Source organism: Onychostruthus taczanowskii, unplaced genomic scaffold (genome assembly GCF_017590055.1).
Source record: "Onychostruthus taczanowskii isolate IOZ18803 unplaced genomic scaffold, ASM1759005v1 scaffold60, whole genome shotgun sequence".
Taxonomy (NCBI): Eukaryota; Metazoa; Chordata; class Aves; order Passeriformes; family Passeridae; genus Onychostruthus; species Onychostruthus taczanowskii.
Window position 1 is genome coordinate 2,448,157 of NW_024503680.1, and position 20,560 is coordinate 2,468,716.

General features: G+C 46.6%; 2 protein-coding genes across 2 annotated transcripts; one reads left to right on the forward strand and one right to left on the reverse strand.

Moving 5' to 3' along the window:
- Nucleotides 1-2,241: 2,241 nt before the first annotated feature.
- Nucleotides 2,242-6,490, reverse strand: ADIG (adipogenin). The gene is made up of 4 exons (XM_041419342.1): nt 6,278-6,490; nt 4,690-4,985; nt 3,957-4,058; nt 2,242-3,462 (listed from the first exon to the last, which is right to left on the reverse strand). The coding sequence occupies exons 1-3, from the start codon at nt 6,402-6,404 to the stop codon at nt 3,972-3,974; spliced, it is 510 nt and encodes a 169-aa protein (XP_041275276.1). The 5' UTR covers nt 6,405-6,490; the 3' UTR covers nt 2,242-3,462; nt 3,957-3,971.
- A 2,998-nt stretch (nt 6,491-9,488) lies between these two features.
- Nucleotides 9,489-18,545, forward strand: ACTR5 (actin related protein 5). Its single transcript, XM_041419336.1, has 9 exons — nt 9,489-9,883; nt 10,591-10,820; nt 11,625-11,794; nt 12,664-12,881; nt 13,205-13,387; nt 15,376-15,498; nt 16,033-16,172; nt 17,040-17,172; nt 17,625-18,545. Exons 1-9 carry the CDS (start codon nt 9,500-9,502, stop codon nt 17,868-17,870), a joined length of 1,827 nt encoding a protein of 608 aa, XP_041275270.1. The 5' UTR covers nt 9,489-9,499; the 3' UTR covers nt 17,871-18,545.
- The last annotated feature ends 2,015 nt before the right edge of the window (nt 18,546-20,560 follow it).

The window sequence follows — 20,560 nt, forward strand, 5'->3', positions numbered from 1 at the left end:
GGGCTTTACAAACAAGAAGAGGGGGAAAAAAGGGAGATTAAATGATGTGCAAAAGGTCATGAAAGACGTACAGTACAATTTGGCACAGAGAAATGCATCCTCCACCTCCCAGGAGGCTTACTTCAGCCAAAAGGAACTACCAAATTACAATTGTCACTAAGGCTGTGCTCCAAAGTGTTCAATCCAGGTTTTGCTATCTTTAAAGCTGAGAAAAATACCTGCTTGCTGCAACATGGAAGAGCTCTGGGACAGAGGCTGCTGGATGCATATGAGAAATTATGTACCAGGTGAACAAGAGACGCTCAGGTGAACTAAATCCAAAACTATTTGTGGTCAGTGTAAAAAAAACACACTGGCAGGAGCTCCACTACAGCATCCAAGGCTGCAAACTCTCTTGCTGATGCCCAGGAAGCAGCTTCTGTACACAACATCAAAAGGAAATTAAAGCACAAACTCATGGATGCTATTGAAGCACGTGCAGACTACAAGACAGCTTCAAGGTCATGCAAAATTCATTATGAGAGGTCCAAATGCCCAGCTAAGACAGGCACAGGGGCAGGCATTACAGCCTGCTTCAGGAAAGGAAATATTTTAAGAAATGTTTTCACAATAAAAAGTCTGCAGGGTTCAAACTGAGACCCCTCATCTGTAGGTCTGTGTCCATTCTTCAGGCCAGGTTCACACACCACCAACCTCTTGTAAGAGGCACTGACCCACAGCAGAACCAAAATACCCTTTCTATACTACTTTTAGCTAAATTCACACACAAAAGTCCTATTCTTAGCAGCCAAATATTTATTTGTGCATTATTTTTCATAGCTCAAAGACAGGAAAACCAGGTTTAAACCACTAGTGCCATCAGCATAGCTGTGGTACTGGGGAACTCTGCAGGAACTAGGAGTCTTCAAAGTAGCTTTCTCAAGCAGGTTTTTGCAAGCTGGCACCAACCTCCCTGCTATTACAGTGACACTGCCAGGGACAGCCAGCCCAGCCAAGCTAAAGCTATTCTGAGTGTATTTACACAGACTAAAAACTACACAAAGCATACACTTTGGTAGCACCAGGCTCTAGAACATCACCATGTAGTACAAGAGGCAATATTCTCCTAGACCTTTAGATTGTTTATTTACCCACCTCAGTTCATCAACTTCTTTGCAGTGATGGTCCCAACATAACATTTTTAACTTAAACTGTGGCATTCTGGCAACTACCTCAAGATAACAGGGTTTCTTTTTGAGCAGAGGCTAACACAGTCTAAAAGACTCAAGCAGCTAAACAAGTGAAATCCCATAGAGAGAGGAGATGTCATCCCCAGGGCTTCAGCTGCAACAGAGGCATCCCCAACAATGCAGCTGCCAGATGAAGCCTTTCTTGCCAACATGTTTTAAGTGTTCATGGTGGAAAAGGTGAAGAGATAAACCTTGACCCCACCAGCAAACACCCTTCTCGCTGGCTCAGGGAAGACAGCTTTAAGATGTCAGTACAGCCGAGACAATAACCCCATTCCTCAACGGGGCAGAAGCCAAATTCTGCGGGAAAAGCGACAGTTCAGGAGTGCACAACCACGGCATCCAGACCCCCCCAGGCCTGCAGGGCACGGCCGGAGCCCCCGAGCAGCGCCGAGCATCAACCTGCCTGGGGCGGTCTCAACATACCTGCGGCGGTCAGTGCCCACCTGGAGCGGCCAGCGGCCACCTGGAGGGGTCAGTGCCCACCTGGAGGGGTCAGCGCCCACCTGGAGCGGCCAGCGGCCACCTGGGGCCATCGGTACCCACCTGGAGAGATCAGTGCCCACCTGGGGCAGTCGGCGCCCACCTGGAGAGATCAGTGCCTCCCTGGAGCGGTCAGTGCCCACATGGGGCGGTCAGCGCTGCAGAGCACGGCCGGAGAGGAGGAGGAGGAGAGCGGGGGAATCTCCCGACCCGCATCTCAGCTGGCCGGAGCCGCCCAGGGCCGGGCGCGGAGCTCGGCGGAGGCGAGAGCAGCAGAGCAGACCCTTCTTCCCTCCGCCCCCGTCCCGCCCCTCCAGAGCTCGCCCCGCTCCCCGCCCGCTCCCGCCGCATCTGCCCGGAGCATCCAACCCTTCCCGTTCGCCGCTGGCAGGCGGGGAAAGAAACGGGGGATCCCCGCTGGAGAAGAACCCCGAAGCTCCCTCCCGGGAGAGAGGGATGTCCTGGGCAAACAGCTTTTCTTTTTCTTTTGTGTTTTGCTTTCCAAAGAAAGGAGCGGCGAAAATAAAGATGCGGGCAAGCAAGTTTTATTTAAGAGCATGGCCAAATATTTGGCCACGCGGGGCTCAGGGGATGGGGTGGGAAAAGCAAACACAGCCAGGGCAGGTTTCATCATTTTTGCGGGCTGGTGTTGCACAGCGTGCCGTGTAAGGCTCGGGAGCGACAGGCACCGCACACGGGCAGCAGAAACAATGACTGTCACAAGCGGCAGCGCGCTCATTGAATTACTCTGTAATTCAGGTCCTCTTGAAAACAAAAGAGGGTGTTGGACGTGTGCATCAACACAAGAGCACACAGCTGTTCTGTTCAAACCCAGCACCTCGCTAAACCCTCAGGCTACAAAACGATGGCTCATCTCAGGCTCCTCACCCTCCCTGTGGTTCCAATAACTGGTTAAATCGAGCTGTTCGTGAGTGCCTCTCCAGGCTGTAATCTACCTTCCATCAGCCTGCCAGCTGTGCTGAAAAACAAAGCCTGAACGGAAATCAGGGACATGCATGCTCAGGATCTGCTGAGGGCTTAATTATTTCTTGTTAATTGGAGGTAGGGCTGCTTCATTTCTTAGACCTGAGCGTTGAAAAGTCGTTTCCTACTTTGAGAACTGACAAGCTGCAGATGAGAAAAGTGTTAATTGGATTATGAGTATAATAATTCTATGGCTGTATTGCATTTAAAATCCAGTAAGAACTACTACAGAAAGAGATTGCCTTGATCTTGTTTATTTGAAATCAAAGATTAGTGTTGATGAGCAGAAACTATCACTGGTGGAGTCCTTGCAAAAAAGGAGTTTATCCCTCAAGAAATTGGCAGCTGACATCCATTTCACATTTAGGCAGTCAACACTCTGAAAGCAGCTGAGGCGAGCTAAGAAGGTGCTTAGTCTGGAGTGCGTTTCTTTCTCAGAGAATTCCCCTCCCTCTGCCGTGTGCAGTAGCTGTCACCAATGCTGACCTGGATTGCCATGGGACTCCCTGCTTTGTTTGCACCCTGAGGTGGTTCTCTGAGCCTGGCTCAGCTGCAGTTTCCTCCCCAGGACTGAAAGCAGCAGGCCTCTGCTCTCCAGACTCAGGGAGCCCAGGATTTTCCCAGCTCTTTCACTCAGCAAAGCAAACAGCTGAGCCATGTAGGTAACCAGATAGGATGGCAGCAGCAGAGTCCACAGGCTGTTCAAGGTCTGGAGCAACAGGCAGACAAAATTCTGGGTGAGAGAAGAAAGCAAGGAGCACAGCAGCTGGGGAAGAAAAGGAAGAACTGAATTGTCACTGCAATGATGTCTTTGGAAGATGTTCCACTTTCAGCAGGATTTTGCAAACACCAGTGCTTGTTCCCTTCCCTCACCCACCCAACAAATGTTATGTCGTACAAAAGACAAGTTCAAGCTGCTGTGTTCAAGTCAACAGTTGCACATATGAGGAATTCTAGGAGCACTAAAAGGTACCCTAGACAAGACCAAGCTCATTGTTAGCACTCTTAGCTTTTGAAAAACTAGGAAATTAATGAATGTTAAATAAGTTGTTACTACACTAATTTGGTACCACCTTGGTGGTGTTAATGGTCTTAAAAGTGCTTTCAACTGAGGTGTTGCTGATGCCATGCTAAAGCTCAGCTTCAGGGTGTGTTAGTCAAATAACTGCAGTGGTTAAGGTGATTCCAGCACTTGGCTACTCCAGCCTAAGCAAGGTTTGCACTCCAGCAGAACTGGTGGAAGGAAACATGAGTGAGTACCTCAGTTGCTGCAATTCAAAACTCCCAGCAGCGTAACTGAGCAGACAGAACTGGGAATAGTGACAGTGGAGGCACAGAGCAGCTCTCCCTTGTGAGCCCCTTCTGCAAAGGAACAGACAGTCAAGGCACACGGAAAGAGAAGACACACAAGACATGAAGCTCTTCCACTGCTTGAAATTTATCTTTTGGGATTTGTGTTAAGCCTAAAAGGATTAGGGCTGCTGTGCTTGCAAGGAGACTTCTGGCCTCAGCTCTTATTGAGCAACTGAAATACATCTTATTTTCAGTCACATGCTCCACTGTAAGAAATCTGAGGCAACTTTTTAAAAGTACATAGTACCAGCCATAAATACCAGGAGAGTTTTTACACACAGTTGAGTGAAACTTCTTATCTCAGAGGAATAAATAGCAAATGTTACCATTTTAAATGCAGTTCTCAAGGACTTTTAAAATATGCATATGTACCTTTAAATATATAGACACACACATATTCATGATAGTCGTCCTGCACAATTTTGTGTTACCTTTATCTCGTCTACAACAGGAGTCATCACAAATAGGGAAGGCAGAAAATAAAACCTCCTGTTAGTTATTAACCAGGCAGAAACCTGGTTCAAATCTTGGAGCTTTGTATTGCCCAAGAGACCACTGAGTCAGGCAGAGGTGAAAAAAGTCAGAGCTGAGGCACAAAAGCAGTAGATGTGCAAGGAGGCAGCCTGGTCCCACTACTCACCATCAGGATGTTACAGAAAATGCTCTTTTCAGCACGGGAATATCTTATCTTCAGCCTCTGGGACAAGCTGTTTGAGATCACAGCAAGAAGACTTTGCTTTTGGCTTTTAGGATTTGAGCTCACATAAGCAGGCTTGGGCCTCAGTCTTCCCACAGCTCCACTGGACCGTGACTCCTCTTGTATCTCTGTACTGGATGCATCACTCTGGTTTTCTTCCTCTGTTAGTTCATTTTCAGAGTCAGATTCAGGTTCATCAGGAGATTCTTTCTCAATCTTTTCTGTGCTGGGCATCTGTGCTAGAAGCAGGTTTAAAAAGAACATGTAAAACACCTGTATGTGACTTTTTTTTCCCATGGCTGCAAGACTTGCACATTCCATCTAGGAGCTGGACAAGGTTCCTCTGAACTTTTTCCAGCTGAAATAAAGGACTTTCAAACCAAACTAGACAATAAAAGGCCTTTACAAGTGTTTAATTTTAACTAATTATCTCTTAATCAGCACTTTTATTAAAGGAGAAGCTGAAGCACTACCTTTTCACTTGTGCTTGTTATAAACTAGCTTAGAGGAAGTGGATATGATGGAATTAGTCAGGAAGTTATTAAAAAGAGTACTTGTATTTTTATAACTGAGAAAAGCTTTAATGTTCTTCTTCTGTAAATATGCTGGTATGTAAAAACTTAGTGATTTGTCTAGTCTTACTGGTTAAAATGTAATTTAGAGCATTTGTGAAAACAGTTGGAGGCCTGGTGCTAAGAGCAGTCACTACAGGCCAGAAATTGTGAATGTAGATGTAGCAAGAATAACCTGAAAAATCTCCTTCAAAACATCAAGAGAATCACTCTATACAGACAAAAGCCCGAGCACTCAACTGAAGTGTAAGGATGTGGCACAGCTATGTAAAATAGACATTTTGTCACTGATTTTGAATTTCCTCAGCTGGATTAGATTTTTTTCTCCAGCATTAGAGCACAGTAGCAAGGCTTTATCCTCACAAGTGCAACAATAAGCTTATTATTGGTCTAAACCAAAGCCTGTTATTGATTGCTGACACATTAAAAGAAAAAATTTGGGATGGATTAGAAAAAAAAAACCCTGTAAAAACACATAAATAAATGTAAGTGTATGTCTTACTCCCTTCAAAACTTTCTATCAGCCTCAGCATAAAAGAATTCCTTACCAGCTCCCCCAGTAAAACCCTCCGTGCCTTTCCAAAAAGGAGAGGTGCAAGAGAACTGTGAGGCCAGAATTTAAAGTGTACAGATTTAGAGGATTAGGCTTGCTTTCTGGGAGATTTTTGAAATAGAAACCTAAAAAAATTCCTTGTCCTTTGTCCTTCTTAAATCAAATAACCACTGAGAAAAAGAGAGAGTGTAAGAAAGGTAAGAAGCATCTTGGTTGTCTTATAAGCATTTTTAGCAGAAAAACCTAATAATTTGTTTGTTTTTTCTAAATACTACCACCAGCACCAACAAACCTTTAGCTGCCTGCTGTGACAAGTGGCATTAACCTAAAAATAGCCAGCAGAGAGCTTTAAAGAGGAAGTTAACTTTATGCAGCAGCATTTTACCTGATCAACTGCCCAACTTACCTTCATTAAGCAGCAGCTGCAGCCAGATAATGGCGATGATCAGCAGCATTACAAAGGGCAAGCAGAACCAGAAGAAAAGCAGAGGAAAGGTCAGCTCGTTCACCAGAGGAACCAGGGGATACCTCATGGCTTGCTTCAGGTTACTCTAAGTTTAGAACGGCCCGACTGCTCCCCTTTCTAACCACCTTTTAATAACTCTCATTGCAGCGCTGGTGGTCACAAGAAAGGAGTGGTAAATCAGCAAAGGGGACAGCCCCGCGCTGGGCAGGGAGCAGCAGGGATTAATAGGGGATCAGAACAACTGAGAAAGGCCAATCGAGTCAGATGTTTTCTTCAGCTGCTATTTAGAGGATAAATACAGGTTAGGAAGCTTTCCAGGCTTATGTTAAAACTGTAGTTATAGTTCTTGTCTTTGGATACAGGGGAGGCAACCAAGTGCTTTGGCCACTTTGAGACTGAGTAGCCAAGGTTGCTCTTGAGAATAAAACAGATTCAACCCTCCAGAGAGGTGTAGAGGATGAGCAGCTACAAGATTCTTCTCCTGGGCTCTTATTCAATGTAGAGCACAAGTATGTCCCATATAGACTATTTTTAGCCTACTCTGTATATCCTCATCTATTAGTTAATCCTTTAGGGAAATAAACCTTTATATTTTAATTGCCCTTCTGTCTCCCTTCCCTCCAAGAAAGGCAACTAGCACATTTCATAGGATGTGTGTCTATAAAAGCATTGCTTAGGAGTAAAGGAATTCATCAGTGATCAAAGGAGGAACCAGATATGTGATTTGATAACCTGATATTCACCACGCTGTGGGTTTCTCCTTCAATAAAATAAAGCCATAATCTATTGCTTACCTCACAGAGAGTTGTTTGACTAGATAGTTTGTGTAGCTCCCAGGAGAAGAGAGCAGTGATGTAAATGCACATTACAAATGATTGCCTGCATTTAATATTCTTGCTCTGCTCGTGAGCGTGTGTTTGTTTTTATGTAGTAACAGCTCCTTGAAATGAGCCTTTTAATCCCAAGATCTAAATGAACTCTGCGAATTCTTATTAATTCACATTAATAACACCTTTGCACGATAAAAGAAAGCTATTAGCCCTGCTTTGTGAATTGGGTAAACAAGTGAGAAAAGCCATTAAAGCCCTGAGCTTCAAGTATGCTCAATATTTGAGTCCCCATTTCACACAGTGGGGGTGGCAGGTTGGGGGCACCTCTGGAAATCAGGCTGTTGATAGTTTGTCTACAGTGCTCAGAGGGATGGAAAGGAGCTGAAGCTGTGATCTGTTTAATTTTCATGATGAATTATGTCTCTTAGTCATATCACGGGAAGCCCTTGGAGTCCACACTGGCTCTCACTGAGCTGAGCCAGCCTGGGACATCCTTGTTTCCATGGCAGGATGGATCCCACCCTGGAACCCCATCTCCCCAGGGAATGGGGGGTGAAATAAGGGGGAAAGGCCCTCCCCATTCCCTGCCTGGTGGCACAGGAGTGGCAGATGCCTGGGCTGTGTCTGTGACCTCCTGTGCACAGCCCAGGGCTGTGGGGCTTCATCTCCACACAAGCCACAGCCATTGGAGAGGTTTCCCAGCCCAAGTTTAAAGGGCAGGGGGGCCCTGTGTGAAGGGGAGCAGGGGTACAGCCCAGCCCAAGGCTGATTGGGGTACCCACAAAATGGGATTTGTTAGCTGCTGTGCAGCAAGCCAATAATGACACACTCGAGAGGGACACTGGTTATTCCAGAGCTGCCCCAGCCTGGGTGCTCAGTGGTACTCCAGAAATCCAGCACACCCCCATGGACTTTCCCTGCCATTATTTGTGCACAGAAATTCAGAGTTAGTGAATTTCCAAGCACAGCCCCTCTGTTAGGACTGCTTAGTAAATTCCATGCAAGTTACATCAGCCTAGCAATTTCTGGGCATTCTTGGGGGAAGGGTCTTTTCTAGCATTATAATGAACATGTTCAGCTCTAGGACACATAGACCTTGAGTATTTTGCCAAGTTAGCAATATATTGATAGAGATACATCAACATGCTCATTTGCTGCATCCTTAAAGCTCTTAGCTTCAGGATGCCCTTGACTAAGGGATGATCCTGCTGCCTGTTCCACTGATCAAGTCTCCCTTCTTGCTCATTAGGCTTGAAAACGCACAAAGGTCTTGCCTCAAAGAACATCCCAATTTAAGATAATCTTGGCAGGTTCCACCCTGGGGGTGCTGGTGGACAGTGGTTGAGCCAGCTGTGCCCAGGGGCCAACAAAGTCCATGGCACCCTGGCCTGTCTCAGGAGCACTGTGGCCAGCAGGACCAGGAAAATGATTCCTACCCTGCGCTGGGCACTGGAGAGGGTCACCTGGGCTCCTGTGCCCAGTTCTGAGCCCCTCAGCCCAGGAAGGACAATATCCAGGGCTGGATGAGGCTCTGGTCTGTTGACGTGGTTGCCTTAGGTCATAGGTTGGACTCGATGGTCTCGGAAGCATTTTCCAACCCAAATGATCCTGTAAGGAATGACAGCATGTGAGAGCAGATGATTGTCCCCCTCTGCTCTGCTCTGGTGAGAGCCCACCTCAAACACTGGGCACAGCGGTGTCTGCAGCACCAGATGGACACGGAGCTGCTGGAGCAGGTCACAAAGCTGCTGAGGGCACTGGAGCACCTCGAGACAGGCCAGGAGAGCTGGGGCTGTTCAGCCAGGAGAGGAGAAGGCTGTGTGCAGGCTCAAGGCACATTTGCAGTGGGTGAAGGAGCTCCAGGGAAGCTGGGCAGTGACTCTTCCTCAGGAGCTGCAGGGACAGGACAAGGGGGAATGGTACAATTGAAAGAGGGGAAATTTAGGTTCAATATTAGGAAGAGATTTTTTTTAGTGTGAGGGCCTGGCACAGGGTGCCCAGAGAGGCTGTGGCTGCACCTGGATCCCTGGGAGTGTCCAAGGCCAGGCTGGACAGGGCTTGGATCACCCTGGGATGGTGGAAGGTGCCATGGCAGCGACTGGAACGAGATCTTTTAAGGTCCATTCCATGATTCTGTGCTGTGTTGGCTGCTCCCTGTCCCACAGGTTAGATCTCCTCTCCTTGGAAGCACACAGAGCTCTCACATTACGGAGCACACCCATTTAAGATTATCTCCATTATTTCAAGACCCCGCGCCTCACAGCGGCGGCGCCCCGGAACCCCGGTGCGGGCCCGCGTTGCCGGCCGGACGCGGGCGGGAGGCGCGGCCGCCATGGCGGCGCCCGCGCGGGTGTTCGCGTTCCGGGACGCGCGCTGGGCCCCGGACCCGGTGCTGGAGCCGAGCGCGGCCGTGCGGAGCCCGCAGCCGGTGCCGCTGATCATCGACAACGGCTCCTTCCAGACGCGGGCGGGATGGGCCTGCCCCGACCCCACCGTGCCCGCCGAGCCGCTGCTGCGGTTCCGCTCGCTGGCGGCGCGGAGCCGCGGGGCCCGCGGCGGGGCCGGCGCGGAGACCCAGGTGGGGAACGACCTGGGCAGCCCCGAGCCCCTGCGCTGGCTGCTGCGCTCGCCCTTCGACCGCAACGTGCCCGTCCAGCTGGAGCTGCAGGAGCTGCTCCTCGACCACGTCTTCCAGCGCCTCGGCGTGTCCTCGCAGGTACGGCCGGGCCGGGCGGAGCCGCCTGCGGATCCCGAAGTGGTTTGGGTCGGAAAGGACCGCGCTCCACCCCCTGCCGTGGGCATGGACAGCTGCCGCTGCACCGGGCTGCTCAGATTCCGTGCAGCCTGGCCTTGGACACTTGCAGAGATGGGGCAGCTACAGCTTCCCTGAGCAACCTGGGCCAGTGCCTCACCAGCCTCACAGGGAGGAATCTTTTCTTAATTCCTACTCTACTCTCCTAAATTTACTGCTGGGTAATGCTCTTATTAGTAGTGTTTACTGACCGCTGCATGCCCAGCTGTGTTGAGAGTTGCTTCTCAGACCATGGAGCCCTTTACCTGCATGACAACACCAGTTTGAAAGCTTTACCCAGAGTGGAACTAAACTTCCACTGCTTTTCCCTCACCTCCTTATTGCATAGATTTTGGCTACTTAGATTTTTAGTAATTTATATGTGTCTTTAAAAGTCCATTCTCCTCCACCATTGTGAGTTTATTCTTTGGTTGAATTAACATTAACATCTTTTTTACCCTCTTGAACACTAGATATGATTTAACTTCCATGGTTAATACCCTGCACATAAAGTGCTTTCTCATGCCCATTTTGGAGGAGTTTTTGCTGATACTTAAAAGAAGAAGCAGAGATAACTAACCCTGGCTTTTCCCTTCAGACCTTTGTTACTGTTCTTTCCTTGTCTCTCCCAGGGCTGTGTGGATCACCCAATTGTTCTGACAGAAGCAGTTTGCAACCCTCTGTACTCAAGGCAAATGATGTCTGAGCTCCTCTTCGAATGCTACCAAGTGCCAAAGGTGTCCTATGGCGTGGACAGCCTGTACAGTTTTTATCACAACAGGAGGCAGAACTGGCCCTGCAGTGGTTTGGTGATATCCTCAGGGTACCAGTGCACACACATTTTGCCAGTCTTAGAAGGCAGGTGAGTTCTGAGTGTCTTAAGTCTGGTGCAGCCACTGGCTTTTCAAGTGATGCAAATACCTGTTCCTCCAGCCCTGCACTATTAACTCTTGGAGTAATTTATACTGACGAGTTAAAACCAGGTCTGCAGATTTTGCTAAGTTTTGTTGAGTTTTGAATTGAAGAAGCAGTGCAGCTCTTGTAGATGTTGTGTTTTGGTTGTTAGGTGTGCCTTGACGTGTACTTTCAAAGGGAGAGGGGGATATGTGCCCCAGGTGAAACTGGGCGTTAACAAACATAATTTAGGGTTTAAAGCAGCTTTGGGACAAAGGGAACTGCTCTGTGTGTGAGAGTTCTGCAATGCTGGAGGCTTTTATAATTTTGGTTGTTCTGCTACATTGCTTTACTTCCTCTTTTTGCCTTTTTTTCTCTTTTTTAATCCTTACTGCAGCAGATGGCTTTATTCTATCTGGTAATAAATTTTCAAGGTTTACCCTTGTCCGACCACTAAGTGTTACAAAGGTTAAAAACTACTTTTAGCACCACTACCCATCACTTGTCTTGTTAGAGCAGAACATCTCCTTGCTGTAGCCAAAATTATTTAATATTTGGGGTTTTTTAAAAGCAGACCAGAGCCTTTCACAATAAAATAGTGAACACAGCAGTGATTTCGCTGTTGCCTGAGAAAACCAGGTGTGTTAAATTCTCTGATAACCGAACCTTGAAATATTTATCTGTGAATATTCGCTAACAGAAATCAAACGCTTTGTGGGGAAGCAGGAGCTGTGTTTGATTTGCTGTGAGCTGTGTCTGTTTGCATTTTGAGGCTGGATGCCAAGAACTGCAAGCGCATTAACCTGGGCGGGTGCCAGGCTGCCGTGTACCTGCAGCGGCTGCTGCAGCTCAAGTACCCCGGGCACTTCGCAGCCATCACGCTGAGCCGCATGGAGGAGATCCTGCACGAGCACAGCTACGTGGCCCAGGACTACACCGAAGGTAAAACCGCCTCTAATGGCCGCCAGCTAGTGCTCACCCGCTTTGTTGTTATTGCTCGCCCATCCGTGTTGTTGTTCTTTAAGGGAATTCCCCACTAGCTCTCCATGTTTTTAGTTTGTCTTCTCTGCCCCTTGTTTTGAACTCGGCTTGAATTCTTCCAGAAATATTCTACTTCTGTTTTGCTTTCTTTGTGGTAATCTGCCTTACGTTTTACAGCAGTTTAATATTTAAAATTAAGCCAGAAATCAAGTTTAGCTACTACTACAAAATAAAAATCTGTATTGGTTCAAATTTGTCTGTGAATAAAAATTGTGACGGTTTCAGCAGAAAAGAATTTAAAATGAGCTTTTTGTTTCCTTTATACATCAACAAAACCTCTAAGTGGGTTAGGATTTCTGTGTTTTCTATCTGCTTTAAGGTTTCCAAAGTTGCACAGGACATTTCATGACTTTGTGTGAATTAAGTAAGTTTTAAAATTTCCGTGGCAAATGTCATCTGAAGTAGTGCCTGAAGAAAAGTGGGGCTTTTTTAATTTGTCACTTGAAAATGAGCCTTCCTTAGAAATGTGTGAGTACTCTCCCTCCCCTTGGGCAGAGAGACTTCAATGTGCACTTGCACTTTGTAGTACTTGGTGTTTCCTGGAGGTCAGAGCACTCAGAGCTGCCTGCGCTGGGTGTGTGACCTGGAGGCAGCACTCAGAGGGGACAGCCAAGCTTGGGAGCAGCTGCCAAGAGGTGACAAAATTCTGTGCTTGCACTTCTTTTGCCTTCTTTCCTCACCTTTCCTCCCTCACACGAGGCGTGCACAACACACGAACCATTGCTTTGAGCTGCCAGAACAAAAAGTTACTTTGCTTTCCAAATGCCCAGAGCTGCAGAAGTGGCGGTGCCCAGAGTACTACGAGAACAACGTGCACAAGATGCAGCTGCCTTTCTCCAACAAGCTGCTGGGCAGCACGGTGGCATCTGAGGAGAAGCAGGAGAAGAGGCAGCAGCAGCTGCGGCGGCTGCAGGAGCTGAACGCGCGGCGTCGGGAGGAAAAGCTGCAGCTGGACCAGGAGAGGCTGGACAGGTTGCTGTACGTGCAGGTAATGCAGGCAGAGTTTCAGTGTGGTTCTTGGGCAGGCTGCCCTCAGGGCTCTAGCAGAAGGCCACCCATCATGGTAAAGAAGCTGTGACTGTCGTGGGTGTTCTCTGATAGGAGCTTGCCAAGGTTAGTTGTGAGTTAATAGAGAGAGATTATTGATGCAGGGGATGTTCTCAGTTTCTGAACAGCACTTCTGGGAACTACTTCAAATGCTGTCAAAGTGTGCACATCATAGTCTCTAGTCATGCAAGCAGAGTATCTGTACATCACTGCTGACTGCTGTTGCCCTGGTGTTCATGACAGCTAACTCTGATCTGTCCACAGGAACTTTTAGAAGATGGTCAGATGGATCAGTTCCACAAAGCTTTGGTGGAGCTGAACATGGACTCTGCAGAAGAGCTTCAGTCTTACATCAACAAATTGAGTCTGTCTGTTGAACAAACAAAGCAGAAAATCCTACAGTCAGAAGTCAATATTGAAGTAGATGTTGTGGACAGCAAGCCAGAGGTAGGATGTTTTCACCAAGATAATCCTCATTTTATCTGTGAGTGAATTAAACTTCTGTGCTTGAAAATGTGTCTCATCAGACTTCCATTGATGTGCTAAGCTTTTTCTTTAACACATTGCAAGTCATTATTAAGTTGGCAACTGCTTCTCTCTTTTCAGAGAGAATGTCTTGGGACAACCATCTTTAATCTTCAGTAGTCTTCTATTAAATATACAGAGGAGATAAAGATAGAACCCATCCATCTTTTTGTTTAAAAAAGTATTTGTTTTCCTTTTTGTTCTTCCCCTTCAGGTGCAGAGAACTTAAATGGTAAAGAACCAACCCTGCCTTCATTGTAGCTGTCTATTTTTGGTGGATTTAAGCTGCATGTTCTGTTTTGGTTCCTTAATGAAAGATTAATTGCTACACTTGATTGTTGGAGTTGTCTTGAAGATGAGGAGCTCCTTGTGTGCTTTGCCAGACTAACACAGGCCCAGCACAAAGCAGCTGCTGCCAAGAGGTGCTCTAAGACTGCTCGTGCATGTTCTTTTAATTGCCTTTCAGGTCACATCAGATAGAGCTTTTTTAGCTTTATCAGCCTCTGTTCAGGGAGAAGGTAGAGAGAAAAACAGAAAATTGAAGCATAGAGGGGAGATCCCTATTTAGGTTGCCCAGAGAAGCTGTGGCTAGCCCATCCCTGGAAGTGTTCAACGCCAGCTTGGAGCAGCCTGGTCTAGTGGAAGGTGTCCCTGCCCATGGCAGGGGGTGGAACTGGATGAGCTTTTCAGGTCCTTTCCAACCCAAACCATTCCATAATTCTATGATGATCAGTGCAAGAGTCAGAATGATTGTGCTTCAGCAAAATTCAGGGAGATGATGGGCTTATCATTGTGGTGAAGAATCTTTCTGCCTTCTGTAAAAAGAAGATACTCTAGAAAAAAGAGAACTGAAAGATTAGCAGTTACCTGTGATTTTTCTCAGTGACTGTACCTAAATTCCAGTATCTCCCACACCCCTGCTCTTTGCTGGGTGCAATCTCAGACCTCAGAATGAATCCACAAGCTTTGTTACTTGGCCTGTGCCTTGAGAGAGCTCTTAGAATTATCACAAAATCCCTTTGTAAGACCAGATGTTCAGCTGAGTTCTCTGTATCTTTCTGGTTTTGTCTTTTTCCCTTTTTTTATAAGATAAAAAAGGAAATGGATTTAACAGGACTTAATGAGACTATGTTTTTTGCTGTAACAATGAACACTTCTAAACTTCAGTTTGATTGATTGAATCGGTTAAGTAGATATAAAATAGATACTTAAGAATGTTTGACGGACTTAATTTTACCTTATCCTGGCATTGCAACAAATGTTTCAAGTTTAAAATAACCAAAACAAATATTTAGCAACAAAATCCCAGAGGTAACATTGTAACACAAAAAAAAATAAAGCAGATAATTAAACATCTGTGCCTACCTCACAACGGGAGTCTTGTAGGATTTTGAGTGATGCTTTTCATTAGGACCCAGCTTCATGTCTGTGAAATGAAAGGGGATTTGGTGCATCCTGTGAGCAAATACTAGGCAGTTGAAACTTTTCAAAAATTGTGTGGTGGCTTTGTAGCTAGCAAATATTTGTTTTCCAGTCCCACACAAGCAAAATAGGGGATTTAATGGTAATTATAGAGCAGTTAAAGGTGTTGGAAGGGTACCAGGTTTCAATCAATATAAAAAGCTATTTTACTAAGTTTTAATATGCTGTTATGCTTAGGGACATGGCTGCCTGGGATCCTGGCAGTCAGCCTGGTGACAGGCCTGCATTTCTGAGCTGGCATTGGGATAAATTTATTGGAAGTGTTTGATTGTTGTGCTTTGTGTGAATGTCTGTGTTTCTATTTCCTGGGCATATTTGTTTTCAGGCATGTTAAAGAGTTGAGATTTGAGGAGCGTGAGTTTTCCAGCCATGTCACCAGAATTGAAATCACACCTGAGCTAAGCTACCATAACTTGCTCTGTTTCCAGACTCCTGACTTGGATGCACTGGGCAGTGAACAGTCCCTGGAGGATGTGGAAAGTATTAATGAGTTTGAGCCTTTATTTGCTGAGGAGCAGCCTGAAGTTGAGAAGCCAGTTGCTGCAGTGCAGGTTTGGTTTCTGTATTTACACCGTGTGCCAGGGGTTTGCATCCCAGCTGTCCAGCCAGTCTGCTGACATTTCTTCTCATGCAAACATTGTTTGCCTGCTCTGAGAGATGCCTAAACTACCTGAACAGGACATGAAGAGAGAAATCCTGGCAATCTTAGCTGGTGGTTTAGGATGAGAATTCCCTCTTGGCTCACTCTGCAGGCAGTGCCTGGTGTAACAGTGCTGTGTTATTAAGGGAAAAAAGTTCTGCTCAAGTGTTTTTGTCTGTGATCCATAGCCTGATATCCCAGTGGACACAGCTTTCCACTTGTGAAGTTGAGCCTTAGAATTAAGTGGCTCCAAGCAGAATAAATTACAGGAAAAGTCCAGCTTCTCTGACCTTTTGGAACCTTTAGCATAGTGCTGTTTCTCTGTGGGAGCATTACCATCTGGGTTTTTGTACAGAATTGTTCGGAAACGTTGGTTATTGTGGAATATTATAGAATGTTATTGTTCTTTAACATAATTCCCCACTACTTCTCAATGTTTTTAAAGCCCGTGTTTAACCTGGCAGAGTACCACCAGCTTTTCCTTGGCACTGAAAGAATCAGGGCTCCAGAGATTGTCTTCCAGCCCTCCCTGATAGGAGAGGACCAGGCTGGGATAGCAGAAACCATGCAATACGTCCTTGAGAGGTGAGTTTACAGAACTGTTTACTTCAAACAAGCTATTCTTCATTTGATGCCAGCTTTTGAAATGCTGGGGGCTTAGCAATAATTTGGGAAAATATGTAGAATAGTTCTTTTTGGTGGGGTCAAGCATTGCAAGTTAGACATGTCTTCCTGAAAGCCACATGTAACTCTGCTTGTTTTAAGTCAGTGAGTCTACGAAGTTTTTTGATCTATAGCCCCATCAATGATAAATTTTTGAGCACACACCTCCAATATATGTGAATTTGTAAGTTACAGCTACTACTAAACTATTACGAACATTTTAAAACATACACAAAAATAGAAATTAAAAAAGAATGAGATCAATGTGAAATAAACACTATTTAAATGTATTTGTCAATGTTTCTTCCTGCACCCCACTGAGTTGTTTTGCACAGACCTCACTTTAGAGATCCCTGGTCCAACTTGTCATTGAGGGAAACAACAAACACTTGCAACAGTGAGATGGCAGTCTCTGGTTTTGGGAGACCAAAATCAGGGGTAACATTTTAAAGATAAGATACAGACACACCTGCTGGACATTTCCAGACAAATTAGCATTGAAGAAATGTCACCCCTGAACTGTATGAACATAGGAGATCACATTTTCTGAGAGGTAAGACTTCCAGCCCTAGAAGGAGATCCAGCTGATGATTTATGGAGTACTGAGTGCTTTCAGGATTTTTTCTGCCACTCCCTTAATTTCCAGAAAACAAAGCAAGTTTTTGGTGCTAGGAAAATGAAATTTCTCAAAGTGAATCCTGGGACAAGGTACCAGTATTTCCCACAGCTGTTCCAGTTCATAGGGCAGAGGTCCTTGGGAAAAGCTGAAGCTGTTCTTGTTCTTCACAGGTATTCAAAGGAGCAACAGTCTATCCTTGTCCAGAATGTTTTCCTCACTGGTGGAAATACAATGTACCCTGGACTGAAAGCCAGAATCCAGAAGGAACTCTTGGAAATGAGGCCATTCCAGTCATCCTTTCAGGTGTGTGTATTGCCATGGTGTTTATGTGAGCAGCCTATTCTGCTGTGCTCGGATGGAATTGGGTGAGGTGAGAGCAGGGGTACTTAGAGTATGGGCATGGAGAGGGTTTTAAGGCAGGGCTCTGCAAACAGCTTTTTGACCTGAGAAGGTGCAGGTTAAGCAAAGATTCAGTTGCTCTTTGTGAAGACAGCATAGTGAGTAGGGAAAAGGAAAGCCTGCATGCACACAAAAGCATGTTTGGCTGGAAATTTGCAAATTGATCGCTTAGGAATTGATAACAAGGTGAAAACACACTTGAACCCATTCCTGACATTTCTCTTTCTGAGAGACACTGAGTAATCAGCTCAAATTTCTGAAATTCATTTATGTCATATACCATTGTATCCAGGGTAAAAAGGGCTTCCCTTTCCTGTGCTGAATTGACATTGTTGTTCTGTTTTCCTTCCATCCAGGTTAGCCTTGCTTCCAGCCCTGTCCTGGACGCCTGGTATGGGGCTAGGGACTGGGCAGTGGAGCACATGAACCGTGAGGAAGGCTGGATCAGCAGGAAGGACTATGAGGAGAAAGGGGGGGAATACCTCAAGGAACACTGTGCCTCCAACGTCTACGTTCCCATCCGCCTTCCCAAGCAGGCCCCACGGGCAGCAGAGGCTCCCAGCAGAGCCTCGGGCACAGGGAACCCCAGTGAGCAGGCATAGCCCTGTCCTTGGCACCCTCAGCACTGCAGGAAGAGTTCTTGCTGTGCAGCAGGGCAGAGCCTCGCTGCCTGCTGAGGTCCCATCAGGTCCTTGGCCCAGGAGGACGGGACACGCTGGCACAGTTCAGTGCTGCTCACACACAGCAGCTCGTGGAGAGAAAAACTCCTTCTTAGAGACTGTCACAGTAAGGCTCAGGGGTTTTGGAGAGTGTGTGTTTTACAGCTTTTGAAGATGTAATGAAATGTCCTGGTTTTATGTGGTTTTTACTGCAGCTGGGCTGTAGCAAGGCACGCAGCCCAGCAGGTGTCCCCCTTGCCCGTGTCACAGTCGTCTGTCGGGACATGTCGGGCAGGCCGTGCTGCAGGACACCAGCGGGGCTGAGCTCAGCCCTGCCTCCCGAAGCCTCGTGTTCCATCTCCTTCCTGCTAAACCAGCACCAAATAACCAGTGGGCACTTCTTGTCTCCATCGATGTCAGAGATAGCGATGTTGTGGCTGAAACTGGAGAGCTGGGCACAGACAGACACAACTCTCCATAAAGCACAGTCCAGAGGCACTGCCAAGCCTGCTGCTGCCCCTGAGTGGTTCTGCAGGCTGAGCAGGGCAGCTCTTTGATGGGACTTCTTGATCAAAAGTTTTTGTAGCAATAAAGCAAAGCTTTTAGCTTTACCACTAACTTATGTGTTTCAGTGATTTCACCTCTTTAGAGCTATGAGGATGGATTTGATTGGTTGTACCTTGCTTCAGAACAGGTTTGCAGCCAGGCCCCCGTCCTGCTGTACAATGTTCCAGCTTAAATTTGGGGATTCAGCTGTCCCACTGAACAACTTGTTGCTTTCCCAAAAGAATAATCCATACTAAATGCTGAACCCAAATCTAAAGAGACTCCATCACTTTGGCAAAAGCTGGAAAAGGCAAGGTAATGGGGAAAATATCCAGACTGTAACTGATATAAAGAAAGTGTAGAGGTGATAATTTGATGTCCTAAAGGGCTGCAGAGCATCAAGGTAAGTTGCCATCTTGTTGGCACCAGTTGGCAGATTCAAAGCAAAAAAATGAGACGCTTGCGCTGAAGTTGGTTGCCACAGGGTGAGATTTTTGAATTCAAAAGTATTAGCAAGATTTACATTTTTTTATAATTGTGGGCAAATATTGGGGTCTCAGCTGTGCACTGAGTGTTCTTCCGAGAGCCTGTGAGGAAGGGTTGTTGCAGACCTGCTCTCACACAGTTCCTGTGGCACCCAGCAGTGGCCAGTCCCAGCTGGGATGCTGCTCTTGGTGGCCTCTGCCTGCTCCTCACGGGCTGTTGGGCAGGGCAGGAGAAGGGAGCTGGCTGCCTCCAGGTGACCTCAAGTTTGGGTTATTGATCCTACCCCTGGCTGCCTGGAGGCAGTTTTTAGGACAATTAAGGGAATTCTGTGGGTGGTAAAGAATGTGGAAAAACATGCTGTGCTGAAACCAGCCAAGCTGCACCTGAAGATGTCTTTTCTGATCTCAGTGACCTGGAGTCAATGATGTCCCACTGCTGTTTGACCCCTCTCTGACCCATCTTTAGCTTTACTTTAGGCAGAGGGACAACCCAAGGTATGGAAATAGTTCTGATACTTGGTGTTGCCTGCTAAATAGAAAGTGTGTTGTGCACAAAACAGTAACAGAATGAGGGCCTGAAAGGGCATCTGTAATGCATGATTATGTGGCTTCTAAATCTGTGGCCAAATCGTGCCAGCCACTTCACTTTCATTAATTCAAAGCAGAGCTGTCTAATTCTGCAAAGAGGTGCCAGAGCAGCTGCTTAAAAAGCTTTAAGGAAGCATAATTTTATAATCTCCTGAATATTAGCTGTTAATTTGTTACTTTGTGCCACAGTAAGCAGAGTAACTGATGAACTTGGACCAGGTGATCACTGTCACAGGCTGCTCTGAGTGTGCTGGGGGCCACTCAGGTGCTTGGAGCAGCACCGTGAAAATCATGAATTGCAGAATGGGATGAATTTTAGCCATTTCAGTTCAGTTCCCTGATAATGATTTGCTGTGGTGCTACCTGAGCATTGGTGCTGGCAAGAGAGAAATGGAAGGAATGTGTGCTGCTGAGGGCAGGAGGACACAACAGTGTCATTTCAGACAGTAGTGTTGGAGTCCTTGTGGAGCTTCACCATTGTGACACTTGTGGCAAGGTTTTCTCATCCCCCAGTGCAGGAGAATTTGGTTGTTTTCCATGTGAGTGGCACAGGGCTCTCCAAACCCACAAGAAGCTTGGGCTGTCTCCTGTCATTGGTTTATGCCCCCTGAGAGGGGAACAGGCCAAAAGACACCTGCTAGGCCTCTTTTTAATGGGACTTTTGGTTGTGTGAGGAGCAGTAGGAGGAAAAATAATCCTGCTGTGGAGAGGAATCTCAAAGTGCTGCTGTGAGAGCCTTTGGCAAGTGATGGCAGAGCTGCTGTTGAGAGAACTGCTGTGCCAGCAGCCTCAGAATCATTGCTGTGCTTATCCTGGCAGTGTCCTCCAAGCTGACCCAGGGCAATTGCCAGGTCTGAGATGGTCAAGTGGTTCCCATTTGGTCCTTGGTAAATTAAGTTCAAAGCAGCCTGTAACCTGGTTATACAATTCAGCTATGCCCTAATTCAGGTCAGAGAGTACGACAGTACAATTTCACAGCAGTCCTGAGTTTGGTCTATTTAAAAGAGAACTCAA